The sequence below is a fragment of the Mauremys mutica genome, chromosome 20, assembly GCF_020497125.1.
Source record: "Mauremys mutica isolate MM-2020 ecotype Southern chromosome 20, ASM2049712v1, whole genome shotgun sequence".
In the NCBI taxonomy this organism is placed as follows: Eukaryota; Metazoa; Chordata; order Testudines; family Geoemydidae; genus Mauremys; species Mauremys mutica.
The window spans coordinates 2,554,963-2,573,010 of NC_059091.1; the positions used below are offsets into that span (position 1 = coordinate 2,554,963).

General features: G+C 59.6%; 1 protein-coding gene across 3 annotated transcripts in view; it reads left to right on the top strand.

The window, feature by feature from the left end:
- The window catches only part of SPATS2 (spermatogenesis associated serine rich 2), a 30,378-nt gene extending 25,474 nt beyond the window's left edge, over positions 1 to 4,904 (top strand). For all 3 annotated transcript variants that reach the window (XM_044995480.1, XM_044995481.1, XM_044995482.1), the window contains exons 9-12: positions 754 to 863; positions 2,042 to 2,144; positions 2,968 to 3,170; positions 3,713 to 4,904. In XM_044995480.1, the coding sequence (XP_044851415.1) occupies positions 754 to 863; positions 2,042 to 2,144; positions 2,968 to 3,170; positions 3,713 to 4,054 (758 nt within the window). In that variant the 3' untranslated portion in view covers positions 4,055 to 4,904. The remainder of the gene's footprint in view (positions 1 to 753; positions 864 to 2,041; positions 2,145 to 2,967; positions 3,171 to 3,712) is intronic.
- The last annotated feature ends 13,144 nt before the right edge of the window (positions 4,905 to 18,048 follow it).

Consider the following 18,048-nt stretch of genomic DNA (forward strand, 5'->3'; position numbering starts at 1 on the left):
TATATAACCACTGTTTTTTGTACTTGGTCTTAATGTACCAGGTTTGTTTTTAATCTGGCTGAAACTTGCAGTGCCACCAAGACTTTACCTTATCTGGTAACAGAAAGTTTTGGTTAACTATTTTAACAAAAGGCAGAATATCTGGCGTGTGGTTGGGTATTAAACAATTTCTCCAGATCGTTGCTTTCTCTGCGGTGCACCAGTTCCAAAGGCTGTTTTGTGCTAGGAAGCAGGATCCCTGGCTGCACAGAAAGTGTAGGCTGAAGCTGAGGGCATAAATTCCTCTCGGATGTCCTCGATCTCAGTTTCTGGTATTGTATTGCAAATCAGCTCGGCAGCTGCCCATCAGTGCAGGCGGTCTGGGGTGATCAGGAAGGAAATGGAATTGGAAGAGAGACAGGCTCTGTTTTCGTGTGCGTGCCAGTGAAGATGTTGGTGCTGTTGACCCTCAGAAGTGCTTGGGATTTAATAGAAACAAAACCCAGATCTGTTCTTAAACTCACTTTCCAATGGCTTCCCTAGCAAGACGCTCTTGTGGTCAGAAACAGGTCAAATCTGGGCAGTGTAGTTAGCTTGTGGATTACAAAATGGTATTTGAATGTTCCATCTCTCAACCCAGCACCCCACTGTGCTGAGCTGCCCGTTTGGGTGCTTGGTTAAACCTTCCGGTTACCAGTGAGATGCTTGGCAGACTGGCTCTTCCTTCAGCATTAATTCTACATAAGCTTTGGTCTCCCTTTCGTTATATTTCAGTGGAAATCCTGGTCAGCCGACAAAAGAAAGCTGGGGCGCTAAAGAAGATGACTGATGTTGCCGTGCGCATGTCAGAGGAGCAGTTGGTAGAGCTTAGAGCTGACATAAAGGTGAATTTTTCTCCTCCTCCGTCCTATTACAACAGGCACTGACATGAGAGCTCTGACTCCGGCGCATCCCCAATGAATGCCCTTTTGCATATGCTGTAACGAAATGTTAGTTATGCTCAGCGAGTCAGGTAAGTGCCAGCTTCCTCTTACTGACACAGAAGTGAAGTGACCATTGAAGGACACACAGATTTCAAATGGAGCCAAGGTGAATCGTTGGGAGTTCTAAGCTCCAGTCCAGTGGATACATCAAATCACACTCCCTGTCTTCTGGAGAAGTACATTCAGGGTAGCACCTGTGTCTGTAAAGCTTCCATTTCTTTTCAGCGAGAAATAGTTGTTCCCAAAATAGATTCACTCCCAGCGGTGCGTGTGCACATTGTCCAGGACAGTGTAGTAAGCTTCAGCGCACTTTGTCCTGCATTTTTTCTTACAGCATTTGGTTGGCAAAATACCGACTTCAGCAAAAAAAGGGCCTTTTGGTCCTTAACACCCCTTCACTTAGTGCAGCTTTTAACTGTTTTGAATTGGCCCGGAACAGGGCTTCTGGCACGGCGGGTTTGCCTGGCAGGCTCCTGCCAGGGCTCGCACCACAGGATGTGCCGACGGTTTGGGTTGGTGTCCCTTCCACCAGCATCAGCAGGCACCTGACCGCTGAGTACCATTGTATTCAGATACATGCACTTATTTCTACCACCAGAGGTCAGTAAAATGTTCTCTACAGGCTGAATTAAAACCCAGTCTGAAAGTCAGATCACCGGGTCCGCTGTGTTCTCCCAGCAACAGTCCGTCCTAGACCAGCTTTCTTGGACTATTGCTGCCGATAGCATCCAAAGCAGATTTGTGAGCCACCCTGATTTCCGTAGGGTGGAGAGCAGCAGACTGAGCTGCTGAGATTGAGTTACCTGGAAATGTTAACTTCTGGTGGGAGGCTGCAGACACTTGTTTGGTTGCACATGTGTAGGTGGAACTGATGCAGCAGAGCCCATGCTACTCCAGGGTGACTCGTGGCGTTAACTAACCTTTCTTGGCAAGGCTGTCGGAGCCGTGCCTGACCTGAGGCACTGTTAGCAGGCGAGGGAGAAGGCTCTGATCTCAACTTCCCCTCTTACGCGCCAGCTTGTCACCAGGCATTAGCATAAAGATTGTGTTAACTTGCAAGCGTTTTCTTTCCCATTAAGCACTTTGTCAGTGAACGCAAATATGATGAAGACCTGGGCAGAGTGGCACGATTCACCTGTGACCTGGACGCAGTAAAGAAGAGCATCAGCTCATTTGGGCAAGGTGAGCTGGCCTGAGGCGGCAGGTGAGAAGGTGCCTGGCGCAGAGCGGGCAGGGATGGACAGGGACAGGTGCTGTTGCAGAGGGGCCCCTGGATTTAAACGAGGGGCCAGTAGTAGAGCGCTGTCTGGGTGGGGGGCTCTCTGCTCTGGAAGAAGCTTCCCCTCTGTTCAGAATAGCCGGAGTCTGTTGACCTTCCGCATGCCGCAGAGCCGCTGTATCTTCACCCCGTGCGGTGGGCGGTGAGCTTTGGGGCAAGCCCGGATTGGTGGTGGGGATGGGCAGGGTAGCAGTCTGCCGGCCGTTCAGTGTTTGTGTTTCATTTATGGTGCGCGAGCAGGGACCCCGTGTAGCCATATGTATAAATGTGAATACATGGCTGGCATTGACAATGGGGTGTATTACCAGAGTCTGTCCAGACCCTATTTAAACCCCACAGACGCTCTGGGAAGGCTGGTCAGCTCTCTCAGGCCCTTAAGGCATGCAGGAGCGAAGTGGTCTCCATCAGGAATTTGCTTAGTTTGGGGAAGGAGGGACACGTCTAGTGATGAAAACGGGCCATGATCCTGTCGGCTTTCGCTGGCATGTGCGGTGCTTTCCGGGCCCAGGGCGTTGTAATGCCGAGGTGCTGACCCTGGCCAGCCGAGCTTTGGCACAGATCGTAGGCTGGTCAGTAGTGTAACTACCCCGGAACATCGTTCTTCCCTTCGCGTCATGGAGTGAACAGCACTGTCGCCCACAGTAGGTGAGATTCAGGGGGCCTGTGTGTGCGTGTGGAGGCGCGTGCAGTTCCTTTACGCCAGCCTTCATCGTGGTTCCATTGCAGTGTCCCATCCAAAGAACAGTTACTCAACCAGATCACGGTGCAGCTCCGTCACGTCCGTGTCCTTGAGCCCGGGCGATCCCTCCACCCTGGCGTGTGCCTCTGCTCCCAGCCTTCCCTCAGCAAGCAGGAAGCCCCTATCCTTGGCAGAAACACCTGCAGCTGGAGCCGGCGCCGGCAGCCATCCATGCCAGCCTCCCCGAGAGGTAAGTGACGACTTCACAAGAGAAGCCTTTAAATACGGCATGGAGCTCAACCCCAGCTCAGGGCCGTTTCCTCTATATTTAATGGGTCCCTCCTGCCAAGTGCCTTGTCTGAGGGCATTCGTCTTGCCTGGTGCAGACTGGGCAGTGGCAGTGTGCCCTGCTCACAAGACAAGAGGGCCTGATAAAAGTCCAGGGCATCACAGCGTGACTGGAGGAACCTTGGCTTTTCTCAGAGAGCAGCACCCCCTACTTCTGCAATGGCAGCTGTCGGTAGGAAGTCAGCCACAGCTGCAACATCTCCTGGGGAGGAGCGCGTCTAACCCAGCACCACACCCGCCTGTCTTCTGAGACAGTCCCCTGAGGTGCCACTGGGCTAGGGGGCTTCCAGGGTGGCTGGAAAGGCGGTGGCTGGAGAGGGGATCATCCAGGGCCTTGGCACGAGTGGGTCCTAGATCTCTGCTGCATGTAGCTCGCTCTTTGCAGCTGCTGGCTCTGCTAGTCTCCTCTCTCCAGTCCCTTGCCAGCCCTTCTTTCTGTTTCAGGTCTTCCAGGGTAACAGGAGACAAGGCCAGGGCTACCGGCCCCAAGGCCAGCGCCATAACGGCCCCTGCAATCCAGGAAGACACGACAGTACGAACCGGTACAGAAATGGGCCTTGGTATCAGTCCGGTTCCAGGTCTCAGAATTCCCAGTTCCGACCTCCAGGGATTGCAACTGACCATGGCCAGACTCATTCCACGGGAACCAGTGGAACTGGTGCCGCCTCCCTGGCGAGCCCGCCCGTCCCCTCAGCACAGGTGCATCCAGGCGCACCCAGCACAGACACCAAGGGGCTCCCACAGCGCAAGCCAAGGTCAAGCCAGCCTGAAGAGGCAGATTCCTGAGAGGCTCCAGATCTCCATTCCCTCCAGAGATTCGGCTTGGTACCTGGACTGTAGGACACTCCTAGCTAGACCTATTAACAAAGGAACGTTTACACTCCTCTCTTGTGCCACGTTTTTCTCTCCTCCCTTGTGCGTTTCCTTCGTTTTCTTCTGTTTGTGGAAGCTACTTAATGCGTCTCCATACGCGCTACTGCCATGTGACGGGTTCATGCTTTACCGGGAGCGCACTTTGCTGCTGCCAGAGCTGCGGCTTCCCCTGGGAACTCCAAGGATCTCGATGGCTCCTTTTCCTTCAGAGTTATCCACGGAACCCCCGGCAGAATCCGAGCCAAAAATACCCTCCCAGTTGTGGGCCTTGGTGAGGCAACCTGTGGGCGGAGCCCCAGCCCCCAGCCAGCTCTCGCTGGTAACAGCACACGGTTCATGCTGGCAATGAAGAGGGTCGCTGTGAAATGTGAGTGCTGGGGCTTTAACTAGGGTCGTTGTCAGATTGGAGGGAGCCATACGGAATCTGTCTCATTTTCCTTGGAGCTAATCTGAATCCCAGCAGTAGCTCAGGCTGAAACTGGTCACCCGAGTCCCAAACCCTTGTTATCGGGACCCTTCAGTGGAGCCACGCAGCAGTAAAGGCCCACGCATATTTCCTGTACACATTTAGATGTTCCCTATTTTTAATGTTTCAGGGGGGAGGTCTCTTTATTTTATTCCCCCCTGCCCATCCCTACCCCATCTTGTCCCTAAACTAAATTGCTAACCATAACAATTAGCAGTGCTAACCCTGGGTAACACCAGTCAGATTGCTCACAGCATTCTTGGTAGTTGTACAAATAAAGACGATGCTGACGATGGACATGTTGAACTGGTGTCTGTGCTTTCCTGCAGCGGGGACTGTTCAGTCGCTCCCGAGCTCGGAAAGGGTGGGATAAGGAGCTTTCACCTCGGGCGTGAGCGGTGGGGACTGAAAGCAGGTCTCTGACCACGTGCTCTCAGGCTTAGGCAAAATGAGTTGGAGAAACTGATGTGGCTGAAATTCCACATGGGTGATTCTGTAGCGGCCTGTTTGTAGGGACAGTAAACCCCCCCTCCCCCCAGGCTTTGCAGTCAGTGACTGCAGCATAATCCCACAGCGGGGGCATGTCTGCTAGGGATGGCACCATCCCAGCGCTAGTTGGGGTCATTAGCAGGCCTGAGGTCAAGTGCCTAGAACTTAATGAAGACTGAAAATGCCTCATCCCTCACCTGTTTGTGACAAAATCTGAGCTGTGACATTGCAGATTAGACAATGAATGGGAACTCCCGGCTTCCTCCCTTCCAGCTGGAGATCGCCGCTGGGTTGGAGGAGGCTGGGCATTGTGGAAAGAGGAATAGTTTGAATCTTGAAATGGGGACCTCATGTGGAGTCCACATCAGGGTTCTGTGAAAGCCCCTCCCAAAAGGGAAATGCTGATAGCAAAGTCTCTGTGCATATTGGTGCGTGAACTACAGCATTGTGGTTGTGATTGCACCAGAGGAAGTGATTTTCTTCCAAGTGCTTATTTCTGGGTGTCTAGAACATCCTCAAACATTCCTGTGGTGGTGGAATTTCTTATGCCTGGCAATTAAGTCCTTTCAGGGTTTTGAGTCTGGTGAATAGTTTTATTAAATAACCCCCAACTTCTGAGCTTTAACTGTTCCAGCGGCATTTGAGATGGGATAACGTGGATGGCTTCCGGCTATTCAGTGCACAGTCACCTGGTGACGTTTGAAAGCGTGTCGCTAAAAAACCCAGGTAAATGTCTGTAAATGTAACCTAGGTGCGGCCCTTTGGCATGCTACAAGCTGCTCAGAGGAGAGCCGAGATTTTACCCACACGTGTTTAAAAATGGGCCTTCTTTCCTGGCACATGGCCTCTTGGCTTGACCTCTGCAGCCTTCTCCACCCAAAGGCACAGGGTATGTTACTTACCGCCTGGTTCGTGCTGCTGGTTCTGTGTGCAGCCATTACACACTGATTCTCTCCTGCTCTGTCGAATGCAAGCCAGCGGGAGAAACCAGGGAGGGGTTCGGTGACAGAAGGCAGCATCTTTTGGGGTCAGCTGTGTAGTGTCTGGGTTTCCGGTGCTAGTCAGCCAAGTATTTGAATGGAGACTTCCCCATTCCCAAATATATAACGGGGACGGGGTCCCCTTAGCACCAGTAAGCTTGAGATGCGCTGATGAAAAGCTCTGCAAATGGAATCCCATTTGCCTTCTGCCCCCTTTCCTTTCTCCAAGGCCTGATCCCTCCCTGAATCCGTTTCCCTCTCCCTTGCCACCGGGAGCTTTCATCAATCAAATCACAGGAACACAAACCCATTCTTCGCGCTCTCCTGGGTTAACGCTGCTTTTCGCTTGCGGCGGCTTTACTGGCATTTGGGAGCAAATCAACGTGACAGCCACACCCTCCCCTTCTCTCCCATCCCTGAGTCACTGCCAGGGGGAGGGAGCGGCTGGAAAGGGATTTCGAAGGGACCTATTTGAGAGGCAGGGTCGGATCTAGTTCTGCCTCGGCTCCGGGGTTCGATTCCCTGCTTCCCTACCAGTTAAAATGGGGACAGGCTACCTGCTTTTGGACCGCACTCCTCCCTTGTCCTCTCCAGGCAACGCGGGGGCCGGAATGAGTAGCGCCCGCCCCAGTTTGTCCTGTGCGACCGTGGAATTGTCAACAGCTGAAGGCCCTGACGTTCTTCAGAGGGAACCTCTTACGTGCAAAATCAGTACGTAAAAAACCCAGTCCCCAGTGTTACGGGTTTTCCCCGCCCTGGTTTCTAATACAGATTGGTCTTTCTGGTCATAAATAAAAGCCATTAAACCAGCCCTGGGGCCTGCACAGGTGGCACTGGCACTGGCACAAGCTGCAGCTACGTGCACTTCGCTGCAATAGGAAAATTGGCTTGAGGGGAGTCCTGAGAAATTGGAAGTAAACGTACGTCTCTTAATCAAGACCCTGTGGGCTCGCCAGTGCCCAGGAACACGAGGATGAGAGCGCTGCTAAATACAGACAGCTTGAGCGCCGCTAGGGGAATCAAGCTCTCACCAAGGGCACTGCTAAATAAGTTGTTTTTAAGTGCAGATGTTTTTTGCAATTATTTTTCACTCTTCTGTCTCATCACAAAAATAATCGTAGGTGCATCAGGCTTTCCCAGCCTGAGCATGAAGCCCCTCCCAGCACTTAAAAGCCCCCAAATACTCTGAGGGTTTCTGCAGCATGTTAGGTTTTTAATGTTTTAAATCTGTGATTTGTGTGTGTTGTGAAGGGAGGAGAGAGAGAGAGAAACCCCATTTCATAGCTGTACTCTAGGCTGGTCATCCGCTGGTCTCAAAGCACTTCACGGAGGGCAGTGTCGTTATTCCCATTTCAAGGATGGGAAAACTGAGTCCAATGACTTGCCCACGAGTCAGAGGCAGAGCCTGGAATAGCCCCGAGCACTCCCGAGTCCCAGGTGAACGCCCCATTCTCTTATTAAGGGAGTTTAAACTGGCCTTTCTTGTAACTAATCCCACCTTCGGCTACTGGAACTGCAAGGTCTGTACAAAATCTCACTTTTCGTCACTGCGTCGCTTTGGGGTTTGCCCTCACGGCACCAGCTGCAGCCAGTGAGACTGGGCCGCTCAGTGTCTCTTCCTGGCTTTCATGTGTTCCGCGTTTCCAAAGAAATTCCACATCTCTGCTCTTAGCCCCCAGAAAAGGGTGGGGCCCAGCGCTGGGTGTGCAAACGGCCAATGGCCTCAACCCACCTTGGTGCCTAGTCTGCCGGGGGCTGCACAGACAGTCCCTGCCCTGAGGGTTTCATGGTATAGACCCGGGGCAGGAGGGGAACAGCAGCTGGGGAGGTTCACCTGGCCTGTGAGACGGGGCCCCACACTCAAAAAGTGAACCCCGCCCGCGGGGGACATGGAGCTGTGAGCTCTCAGGCTGCGGCTGCATCTCCCTGGGGCCGCACAGGACCCTGGGTGCCGCCAGAGGGCCTGCTGGGGTCTGCGTTGGAGGGCTGTGATCCCCCCTCGGCTGCCAGGTGAGGCCGTCAGCACCTGAGGGGAGGGACTGAGGCCTCTTGACCCCAGCCCTGCTGTGCTGCCTCGTTCCAGGAGCTCCCTGAGCTGCCTTTTCTTCTCTCCCGTTTCACGGCCTAGCTGGCTCGCCCACGGTCCAGCCCACGCAGCGCGCTGGGGATTGGCTCCTGCGCTGGCTGACAAAGGTTGGGTGCCACCCACGCCAGCGGGGGCTCGGGGAGCAGGAGGCAGGGCGACCCCTCTGTCCTGGCACCATGACCGCTCCGAGCTGGCTTGGCTCAGTCCCGTGGGGCTGGGGAGAAGCTGCCGCCCGCAGCATCGAGTACAAACTCTATGGGGCTCATCCTGGTTACTGCTAAAGCTGTTGGCCCTGGAAGCCAGAAGGGGCCGTTGGGTGCTTGTCTGTTCTGAGCTGTGGCCAGAAAACCACTCAGCAGTTCCTGCTCTGTGCGGCCGCTCTCCCCTGGGAGCTTTGATGGCCACCGGTCCCAGGCACTGGGTTTTCTCCTGCCTTGGTCGGACTCCTGTGTTAGAGCCCTTGGCTTCTAGCCACCTGCAAGGCCCTGAACCTGCAAACGGATCCGGCCCGAGTCGCCCTACCCTGGGGTCAGGGCCGGTGGGTGTCCAAGGGAACGCTGGGGAGAGCGGGCGGGGGGCAGGTTTGAAGGAGAAGAGAACGGGGGGTCGCAGGGTAACAGTGGTGAGGGTCCCTAATCTGCCACCTTTACAATTCCAGGGATAGCAACAGTGGCGGCTGCACTTTGGCCTGGAGACAGATCTTCGCTAAGGCAGGAATTGCCAGGCAGCTCCCAGCCAGGCCCATCGAGCCCGGGGTCCCCCAGCTCAGCTGCTCCAGAGGAGGTGCAAGAGCCCCTGCAGGGGGGAGCCCTGGGCTGACCTGCCCCGGGGCAGTTCTCCCCCCACCCCCCAGGAGTGACGGGGGAGGGGATAGACGCTTGGCCAGTTCCCTCCTGCCTGCTGTCCCCGTGGATGTTCTCGCTCCACTGAGCTCCCAGCCTCCCTGCTACTGCGGGGGGAGCTCTGAGGTGGTGCAGGGCGGGGGCAGCCCCTGGGGGGATTAGAAGCCCTGGCCTGGGGCTCCGTGTGCAGCGTCCCTGGAGCCCCAGGGGCGGGGAGCTCCCCGGGGCACAGAGCTTGGCGCTGAGCCCAGTTCGGGCAGGAGGCTCCTCTCTCCCCGGGATCACCTGGGTAACTTGTTGCCAGGAAACCGCCTTGGGCTTGATTCTGAGCTTCTCTAGGGGAAGCTGCCTGTAGGGTGGGGCTGGCCCCCAGGTGGGTTAGAGCAGCCCTGGGCCTGCCCCCCCTCCCCCCCGGGCCCAGGTAGCGCCATGGTGTAATGCCTTCCCGCCAGGCCCCTACACCAGCTCCCTGCACCACGGGGCTCCCCCAAGCCCCTTTCACCACCCGGGCCCAAGGGCTCCCAGCACAAAACCCCAGGAGGCAACTTCCCCCTGCAGCCTTGGCAGAGCCGGACCCTGCGCGGGGGACCCTCAGCCTGGGCAAACCCCCCAGTGCCCAGCCCGGGCAGTGCCCAGCCAGGGGGGTGCATTCTGCTGGCAGCCCACAAGCAGGGTCCTGCCCGCGGGCGTTCGGTCGGCCTGAACCCCAGCCCCAGCTGCGAGGAGGGCCTGGCCCCAGCGCGCCCCCTGCCCGCCCCAGGCGTTTGCAGTGTCAGGAAAGCAGAGCCCCAGGCTGGCGGGAAGGAAGACGTGTGTTGGGGGGGGGGGCGCTCCCCAGGCTCAGTGCTGGGTTTCCCAGCCCCTGGCTGCCTGGCCCTGGGGTACCGTGGCTGGGCATTGCCCGTTCCGCCCCCCCCAACGCGCTCAGTGCTCTGGGCAGGGGCTGCCGCTCGCTCTGGGCAGCATCCGGCACCACTGGGCCCTGCTGTCAGCTGGGGTCTGTGCCCTGATCCCACCTGCACCCACCTCCTGAGCCTGGGGCTGGGCCGGGGGCCCCGGATCTCTGGTGTTTGGTGTTTATGTAATTCCCGGCCAAGTTGCAATGGGACCAGAGGAGACACCCCAGCCCCCCCCCTTTGCAATAAGCGCTGGCTGGGGGTGGGGGCTCTGCACTAGGGGCCAAGGCCCTGATGCTCCCCGGCTGGGGGGGGGGCTGGCTCTGCTCAGGGAGGGGACCGAGCCTGGCCCCTCCTGCATCCTGCCGCCGGGGGGCCCGGGGCAAAGAGGGGTCCCCTGGGGTCACCCCCCCCCCACCCCGTCTGTGGCAAAGCCAGGGGAAGAACCCAGGAGTCCTGACTCCAGCCCCCGAGCCGGGACTGGAACCCGGGAGCCCTTGGCCGGGCGCAGGTAACCACTGAGCGGGGGGCGGCTCCGCCCCTCCCCGGCCGGGCTCCCGGGGGCGCCACGCGGAGCAGCTTGGGCGGCGCGCCCCGCCCGGGAGCGTTTCCACGCGGCTCCGGAGCCAGGGCGGCGCGGGGCAGCTGCCGGGGAGCCGGGAGGGGGCGCGGGGCGGGCTCGGCAGCGCGGCGGGGGCGGGCTGCGCTGCGCTGCGCCCTGGCCGGGGGCTCGGGAGAAGCTCGCTGGGGCCGGGGCTGCGAGCCCGGGATTCTCCGCTCGCCCTGCCCGGGGCACTGGACGGCGCGGCCGGCGGCTCTGCTCCGGGGCGCTGGGGGCAGCCCGGGGCTCGGGCTCCGCCGCTTGGCCGAGGGGGGGTCGGGTTAGCTGCAGATTTAATCCGACCCCCCCCGGGGGGGCGGCTCCGCGGCAGGATGGAGGGAGCCTCCCCCGCGTCCTGACATGCCGGCGGCCATGCGGGGGCTGCTGGCGCCCCAGAACACCTTCCTGGACACCATCGCCACCCGCTTCGACGGGACACGTGAGTGAGCCCTGCGCCCATCACCCGCGCCTCCGGGCGGCGCCCTGAATGGCCCGCGGGCCGGGAACCGAGCTCCGGGCTGGGCGGGGGCGGCACTGGTCCCGGGCGAGGAATCGCCACCGACCCGGGGCTGATCTTCCGTCCACAGCCCCTCGGTCGTGCTGGGGGAGCCGCCGGCCCCTGGAACACGGGGCTCGTTGGGTTGAACTGGGGGGTTGTTTTCAGTGGGACCCTCCGACCCCCAAACTCCCAAATGCTCCCGCTGTCCCGGCTGGGTCGGGAGGGGGGTTGTGCGTGGGAGGCATTTGAGGCCAGATCCAAAGTCTGGTGAAATCCACCGGAGTCATCTGGTTATTTGGAGCGTCTCCTCTTCACACCCCGTGTGCCGTAACTTACATCGACCCAGCGAGCGCCCAGTGTGGACAGCCGGGGCTCCCTGCAGGACACAGGCTGGGAGCTGGCCCCACGCCGGGGGTTTCTCTTGCAGGGCGGTGGGGGGAGAACCCAGGTCCCAGTGGCTGGCGCCAGGGGAACTTTCAAGCCAATTTCATTTGCTCTGTGGGATCTAAAACCGCCTTGGCCTGATGGCCACTTCTGCTGGCCAGGGTCAGTCCTGAGGCCCGGCCCCTCAGGGAGCCCAGTGGCGACTGGTTTCCTGGCTTCTTTGAGAGCTCCAGCCACAGTCTCGGGTCTGTCCCCCAAGTGTTTGGAGTAGCCAAGTCCGGGGGGGGGGACCCAGAGGAGCGATTTAATTCACCCCCTGGCTGAGTGGAGTGACAATGTCTTTAGATCCTGTGTCTTTTAAGGGGCTTTTAAACTAGAGACACAAAAAACCCACCCGCAATAATCTATAAATACATGGTCCTCTTGTGTAATACTTAGTAACATCACAGCAGCAGGGCTGGTCGGTAATTCGAGCATTATCCCAGCCAACCCAGGCAGATCTCTCGCCCATATACACACATATATATATATACACACACACAGAGGGACACAGCAACACACACAGAGGGACACAGCAACACACACAGTGACGCACACAGCAACACACACACAGAGTGACACACACATAGACACACATGCACACACACACAGCAACACAGTGACGCACACACACAGTGATACACACACACAGAGTGACACACACACACACAGCAACACAGTGACACACACACACAGAGTGACACACACAGACACACGCACACATACAGTGACACACACACAGAGTGACACACACACACAGTGACACACACAGACACACACAGAGCGACACAGTGACACACACACTGACACACGCACACATACAGTGACACACACACAGAGTGACACACACACAGTAACACACACACAGAGTGACACACACATAGACACACATGCACACACACACACAGCAACACAGTGACGCACACACACAGTGACGCACACACACAGAGTGACACACACAGACACACGCACACATACAGTGACACACACACACAGAGTGACACACACAGACACACACAGAGCGACACAGTGACACACACTGACACACGCACACACACAGAGTGACACACACACACAGCGACACACACAGCGAGCTGCAATACTGGGTGTGATTCAAGATGCAGCAGGGACCTTGCAATGTGAGTTACAAACTCCTGTGAAGGGGTTTGGCCCCCGCCTGCTGCGGCCGTCAGGGAAATCCCCAGATGTGGAGTTCACACCCAAAGCAGCTGCTGTTTTCTAGTCTTGTTTGGAAAAGTGAGACCCAGGCGGCAAAGAAGCGGCTCTCGGAAAGGGGACGTCACAGTCCCGCCCCGGGCGGCTCCGAAAGGCCAATCTCTGCTGGATGCCCAGAGACCGCAGGTGTCACCCGTGTGGGAGCCGCGCTGGCGAGTGGAACTGCACAAACACGTTTGCTCCTCTTCTCTGGGAAGAAATGAGCGAGTCTCTCGTGTCATGTCGGAGAGAAAACAGACCCCAGATCTGCAGCCCCAAGGGTCCGGGGGATTCTCCAGTCCGGGGCTGTTAGATCACGACTGGCTGGTTTGTAGATCTGCTCTGGGAATGACTTTGGGGCAGGTCTCCGGCCTGTGCCCTGCAGGAGCACAGACCAGACCACAATGGTTCCTTGAATTCGAAACGCGAGGAGCTGTAGTAACAGAACACGCACACACATGCACAAACGCACACACACACATGCACAAACACACACACACACACATGCACAAACACACACACATGCTCAAAGACGCACAAACACGCAGACACATGCACGCAGACACACATGCACAAACACGCATACACACACACACATGCACAAACACACGCAGGCACAAACATGCACACACGGTGCTGTGCAACTACACACCAACCAACTCCCCAGTGCTGCCGCTGTCCGTGTCTGTGTGTAGAGTTCCCACTCGCCTGTGGCAGCATCACTCTTGGGTGTGCACAGACAGCCTATGGCTGGGGGGGTGCACAATATGTGATATTCACACTCATGAATAATTCGACAGCTCTGCTGTTGTGCACATGTGCGAATATGGACCATCCCGTACCTAGCAGAGTGCTGCTGTATTATAGCTACGGGAGTGAGTGTGTCTGTGTATCCTCACACTCAATGCAGCACCACTCCTGTGATCGGCAGATACACACTTAGGGACACTCGTGCATGTAGGTTCTGTTTCTGCCGTCGGGTTCTGTGTCGAGTGTGCAGTGTTCACCAGGAGAGGTGTAAATAGTTAGGTATCTCCACACACAAATGTATGGACAGTCGGATTCCTACTCCGGGCATACTGGAGTGCCTGGGTGGTGTATAGAGAGTGTGTGTGTACACAGATATACACAGGATTGATGTGTATATTGGCGTGCTGGACGGCCTGTTCCTGGGGCCACTGCGCAGTGCATGGGGCTGTCTGTAAGGTCCCTGGCTCTTGAGCCGGAAGAGCTGCCGTGAGTGAAGCCAGGGTCTCAGGGTTAAGGCAGCCGAATGCTGCCCTGGAGAGCTGGATTCTATCCCAGCCTCTGCCACCGAGTCCCTGCATGGTGCCGGGCATGTCACTGACAGCAAAAATGGTGGTTGGTGCCCCCCCCCCCCCCCCCCCGCAGACGTCTCAGGTTCTGGGTGTCCAGTCTAAGCCAGCTGGAGCCTAAGTTGCAGCGGTGCCGAGTGTTGGCCTGGCCTGGCGGAGTGAGCACCGGGTTCGGAGTCAGGCGGTCCTGAGGGCAAATCTGCTTCTGCCCCGATTCACTTTGTGGCCTGGGGCAAGTCTCTGTTTCCCTGGCTCTCCCGGGGGGACCACGGTGCTGTCAGGGTCGGGGCTGTTGGTGGGGCAGGAGGGCACCCGAGAAAACCCCGTTTCTGTTCCTTGCAACAATGGCAGGAGCTGCTGACTGAGCAGGATACAAATACTGACCGGTTGCCTCCTTCTCTGGGCCCTGCCCATGGCCTGGCCCACCGGGGCCGTGTGCTGGGCAGGGGGCTTGGCAGGAGAGAGCCCAGCTAGGGTCTCCCCCCTCTCCGCAGAAGATGTCTGTTTCCCAGGCCTTTCCTGTGCAGTGTGCTGCTGCTTCGGCCAGGACGCGGGCCCTGCGCAGGGGAATGTTCACGTTCAATGAGGATTTTGCCCTGCTGGCGACACAGGCTGGGGCTTAAAAAGTTGCTATCTCAGCCAAACCTGGCTGGAATTTCATGGGCCAAAGAAAAGGTACTTCCCTGGCCCCAGGGCTCTCTTCCTGCTGCACTTCACCAGCCTGCTGCAAACCCTGGAGGTGTTTTTTTAATGGAGGGGGTCAGGCAAACTGAATATGGGGTCACGTCCAGCTCCCTCACAGTGTGGGGGGGTGAGCGAGGTCACACCAGCCCGGCTGCTGGGCTCTGTGTGCGTGTGCACAGACGGGCCAGGGTCACTGCTGGAGGGGTCTGGTGCCTGAGGATGTATAATCCCACAGCTGGGTTAGACAATCCCGTGGGATGTCCATTTCTCCAGTATCCTTGCTGCAGGTTGGGGTGGGTGGCTGGTCGGGTTGGGGGGAACGTTTTAGGCCCGTTTTACAGCAGTGAGTGGGTCCCTGTTCTGTTCATCCCCTCTGGGGCCCCTGGCACTGGCCGCTGTCGGCAGCCAGGACACTGGGCTGGATGGACCCTTGGTCTGACCCAGTCTGGCCATTCTTGTGTTCTTAGCTTCTCTGTGGGGCTTGGAGCCCGCCGGACGCGGGTCTGGCTTGGCGTTCCTGGGGCCAGCAAACACCCACCGCCGGGAGGGCTGGGCTCACGGTTCAGACTTTGAATCGGCCCCTGGGTTTGGTTCCCAGCTCTGCCACGGAGGCGTCATCTCTCTGTACCTCAGTTTCCCCTCTCTAGGTCTCTTCCTCTGTGCCCAGTGGGGCTTCGAGGTGCTACCATAACCCGTCGAACAATCTCCCTGAAACCAAAGTGGGAGTGAGTGTCCTCCAGAGCGGGGGCCCCTGCCTCCCCCAGCGAGCAGAGGCAGCCTGTGGCTGTGGGCAGCAAAGCAGATGCCCCATGGCGTGTAGGCAGCAGTGAGAGGTCAGGGGTGCGGTGCCAGGCTCGGTCAATGGACTTATCCCTGGGGAAACTGAGGCAAAGGGAGGGGCTGAGACAGGCCCAAGGTGGCGCTGGGCTCCCCAGCTGCCAACCTAGCTCGTCTCACTGGGGCACAGTCCTGAATGTCCAGCTGCAGAAACCTCCAACACCGTCTCTGCTCATTGCCCTGGGCTGGGCAGCAGCCAGATACCGGCCCGGCGTACGGGCCTCCCATCTGGCTGCACAGCAGGTGGCCGGCTCCCCGGCCCTCCTGCTCCGCCCACTCCCCACAGCTCCCCGCTGTCCCGCCAGCAGCGCCGCAGCTGCAGCAGGTGGTGCATGGACAGGGAGTGAGGATCCCCCTGGGCCCCAGCCCCACAGCTGGCCTGGCCTGAGGCTGCCTCCTCCTGCTTTGCCACCCCTCCCTCTCCGGGCTGAATCCTGCAGAGGCGTCCGGCCTGCGGCTGCACTGGCTGCCCCTTGTGCCACGAGCGCGTCGGGCCTCAAAGCGACGCCAGGTTCAGCCCAGTCGCTCTGTGGCTGGGAGACGTCTAAGCAAACCCCCAAGGCCCCCAGGGAGCAGGGTGGGACTCACTAGGGGGCACTCGACCCTCCGTCAGTGTGGCAGTAGGGGGCGCTGTGCTGCAGGGCAGGGGGTCAGCAGGGGGCGCTCTCCCCTGGTCTCCGGGCTGGGCGCTAGAGGGCGCTGTGCTGCAGGGGGCAGGGTGTCAGCAGGGGCTGCTCTCCCCTGGCTCTCAGGGCTGGGCGCCAGGGGGCGCTGTGCTGCAGGGGGCAGGGTGTCAGCAGGGGGCGCTGTGCTGCAGGGGGCAGGGTGTCAGCAGGGGCTGCTCTCCCCTGGCTCTCAGGGCTGGGCGCCAGGGGGCGCTGTGCTGCAGGGGGCAGGGTGTCAGCAGGGGGCGCTGTGCTGCAGGGCAGGGGGTCAGCAGGGGGCGCTCTCCCCTGGCTCTCCAGCCTGGGCGCTAGGGGGCGTTGTGCTGCAGGGCAGGGGGTCAGCAGGGGGCGCTCTCCCCGGCTCTCCGGCCTGGGCGCTAGGGGGCGTTGTGCTGCAGGGCGGGGGGTCAGCAGGGGGCGCTCTCCCCGGCTCTCCGGCCTGGGCGCTAGGGGGCGCTGTGCTGCAGGGCGGGGGGTCAGCAGGGGGCGCTCTCCCCGGCTCTCCGGCCTGGGCGCTAGGGGGCGTTGTGCTGCAGGGCGGGGGGTCAGCAGGGGGCGCTCTCCCCTGGTCTCCGGGCTGGGCGCTAGAGGGCGCTGTGCTGCAGGGGGCAGGGTGTCAGCAGGGGGCGCTCTCCCCTGGCTCTCCGGGCTGGGCACTAGGGGGCGCTGTGCTGCAGGGCAGGGGGTCAGCAGGGGGCGCTCTCCCCTGGCTCTCCGGCCTGGGCGCTAGGGGGCGTTGTGCTGCAGGGCGGGGGGTCAGCAGGGGGCGCTCTCCCCTGGCTCTCAGGGCTGGGCGCCAGGGGGCGCTGTGCTGCAGGGAGCAGGCGAGCGCTCAGCAGGGGGCGCTCTCCTCTGGCAGTGCGGCGCTAGAGGGCGTTGTGCTGCAGGGCGGGGGGTCAGCAGGGGGCGCTCTCCTCTGGCAGTGCGGCGCTAGAGGGCGCTGTGCTGCAGGGCAGGGGGTCAGCAGGGGGCGCTGTGCTGCAGGGCGGGGGGTCAGCAGGGGGCGCTGTGCTGCAGGGCGGGGGGTCAGCAGGGGGCGCTCTCCCCGGCTCTCCGGCCTGGGCGCTAGGGGGCGCTGTGCTGCAGGGCGGGGGGTCAGCAGGGGGTGCTCTCCTCTGGCAGTGCGGCGCTAGGGGTCCTGTGCTGCAGGAGGGGGGCTCAGGAGGGGGCTGACCCCACCCGCCCCCAGCGCTAGAGGTGCCAACTCGCAGATGAACCGCGTTTCACGGAGGTGCAGGCTCCCAGCCCGAGCTCTGGTGGTTCCTGGTGCCCAGGCAGAGCTGTTTCCCCAGCCTGGGGCAGATGGGTCGTCCCCCCCCCCCCCCCCCCAGCACCCGCTCTCCGCTGCAGGACGCCTGGCCGAGGGGAGACCAGCCGGCCCCAGCCTGAGCGAGCGCTCGCCCCGAGTTTGCTCTACAGACAGACTACTTTCCCTGAGTAGGCGGAAGGATACGGTTATAGACAGCAGCACGTGGTGTCCCTGGGTATAAATAGCCTTTGCTGAGAACAGAACAATGGCTCTGCCACCTGTGCTGGGGCCGGGCCCTGGGGAAGCAGGAGCTGGGGGGTGGGGGCAGCTGCGTGACTGTCCCCCCGCCCTGCGCCCCCTGCACACGCCAGCTGTCACGCACACGCGTGGGATCACATGCCACGGGCCAGATCCTAACCCAGGGCCTCTCCCGGAGGGCTGAGTGGGTTAATCTGAGCCTGGCTGGGAGCAGCCCGAGCCGGTGGCCTGGGGGAGGCCTGGCCTCTGCTGGGGGTGGGATGTAGGGGAGACAGGTGGGAAATGGGCCTGGGGGAAGGGGTGATGCCCAGACGCCTGCCCCAGTCTGCGGATTTTGAAGCTCTGCTTGGGGGGGCTGTTCAGAGCCCTTGGCGCTGGAGATGTGGGGTCCCCTCCCAGCT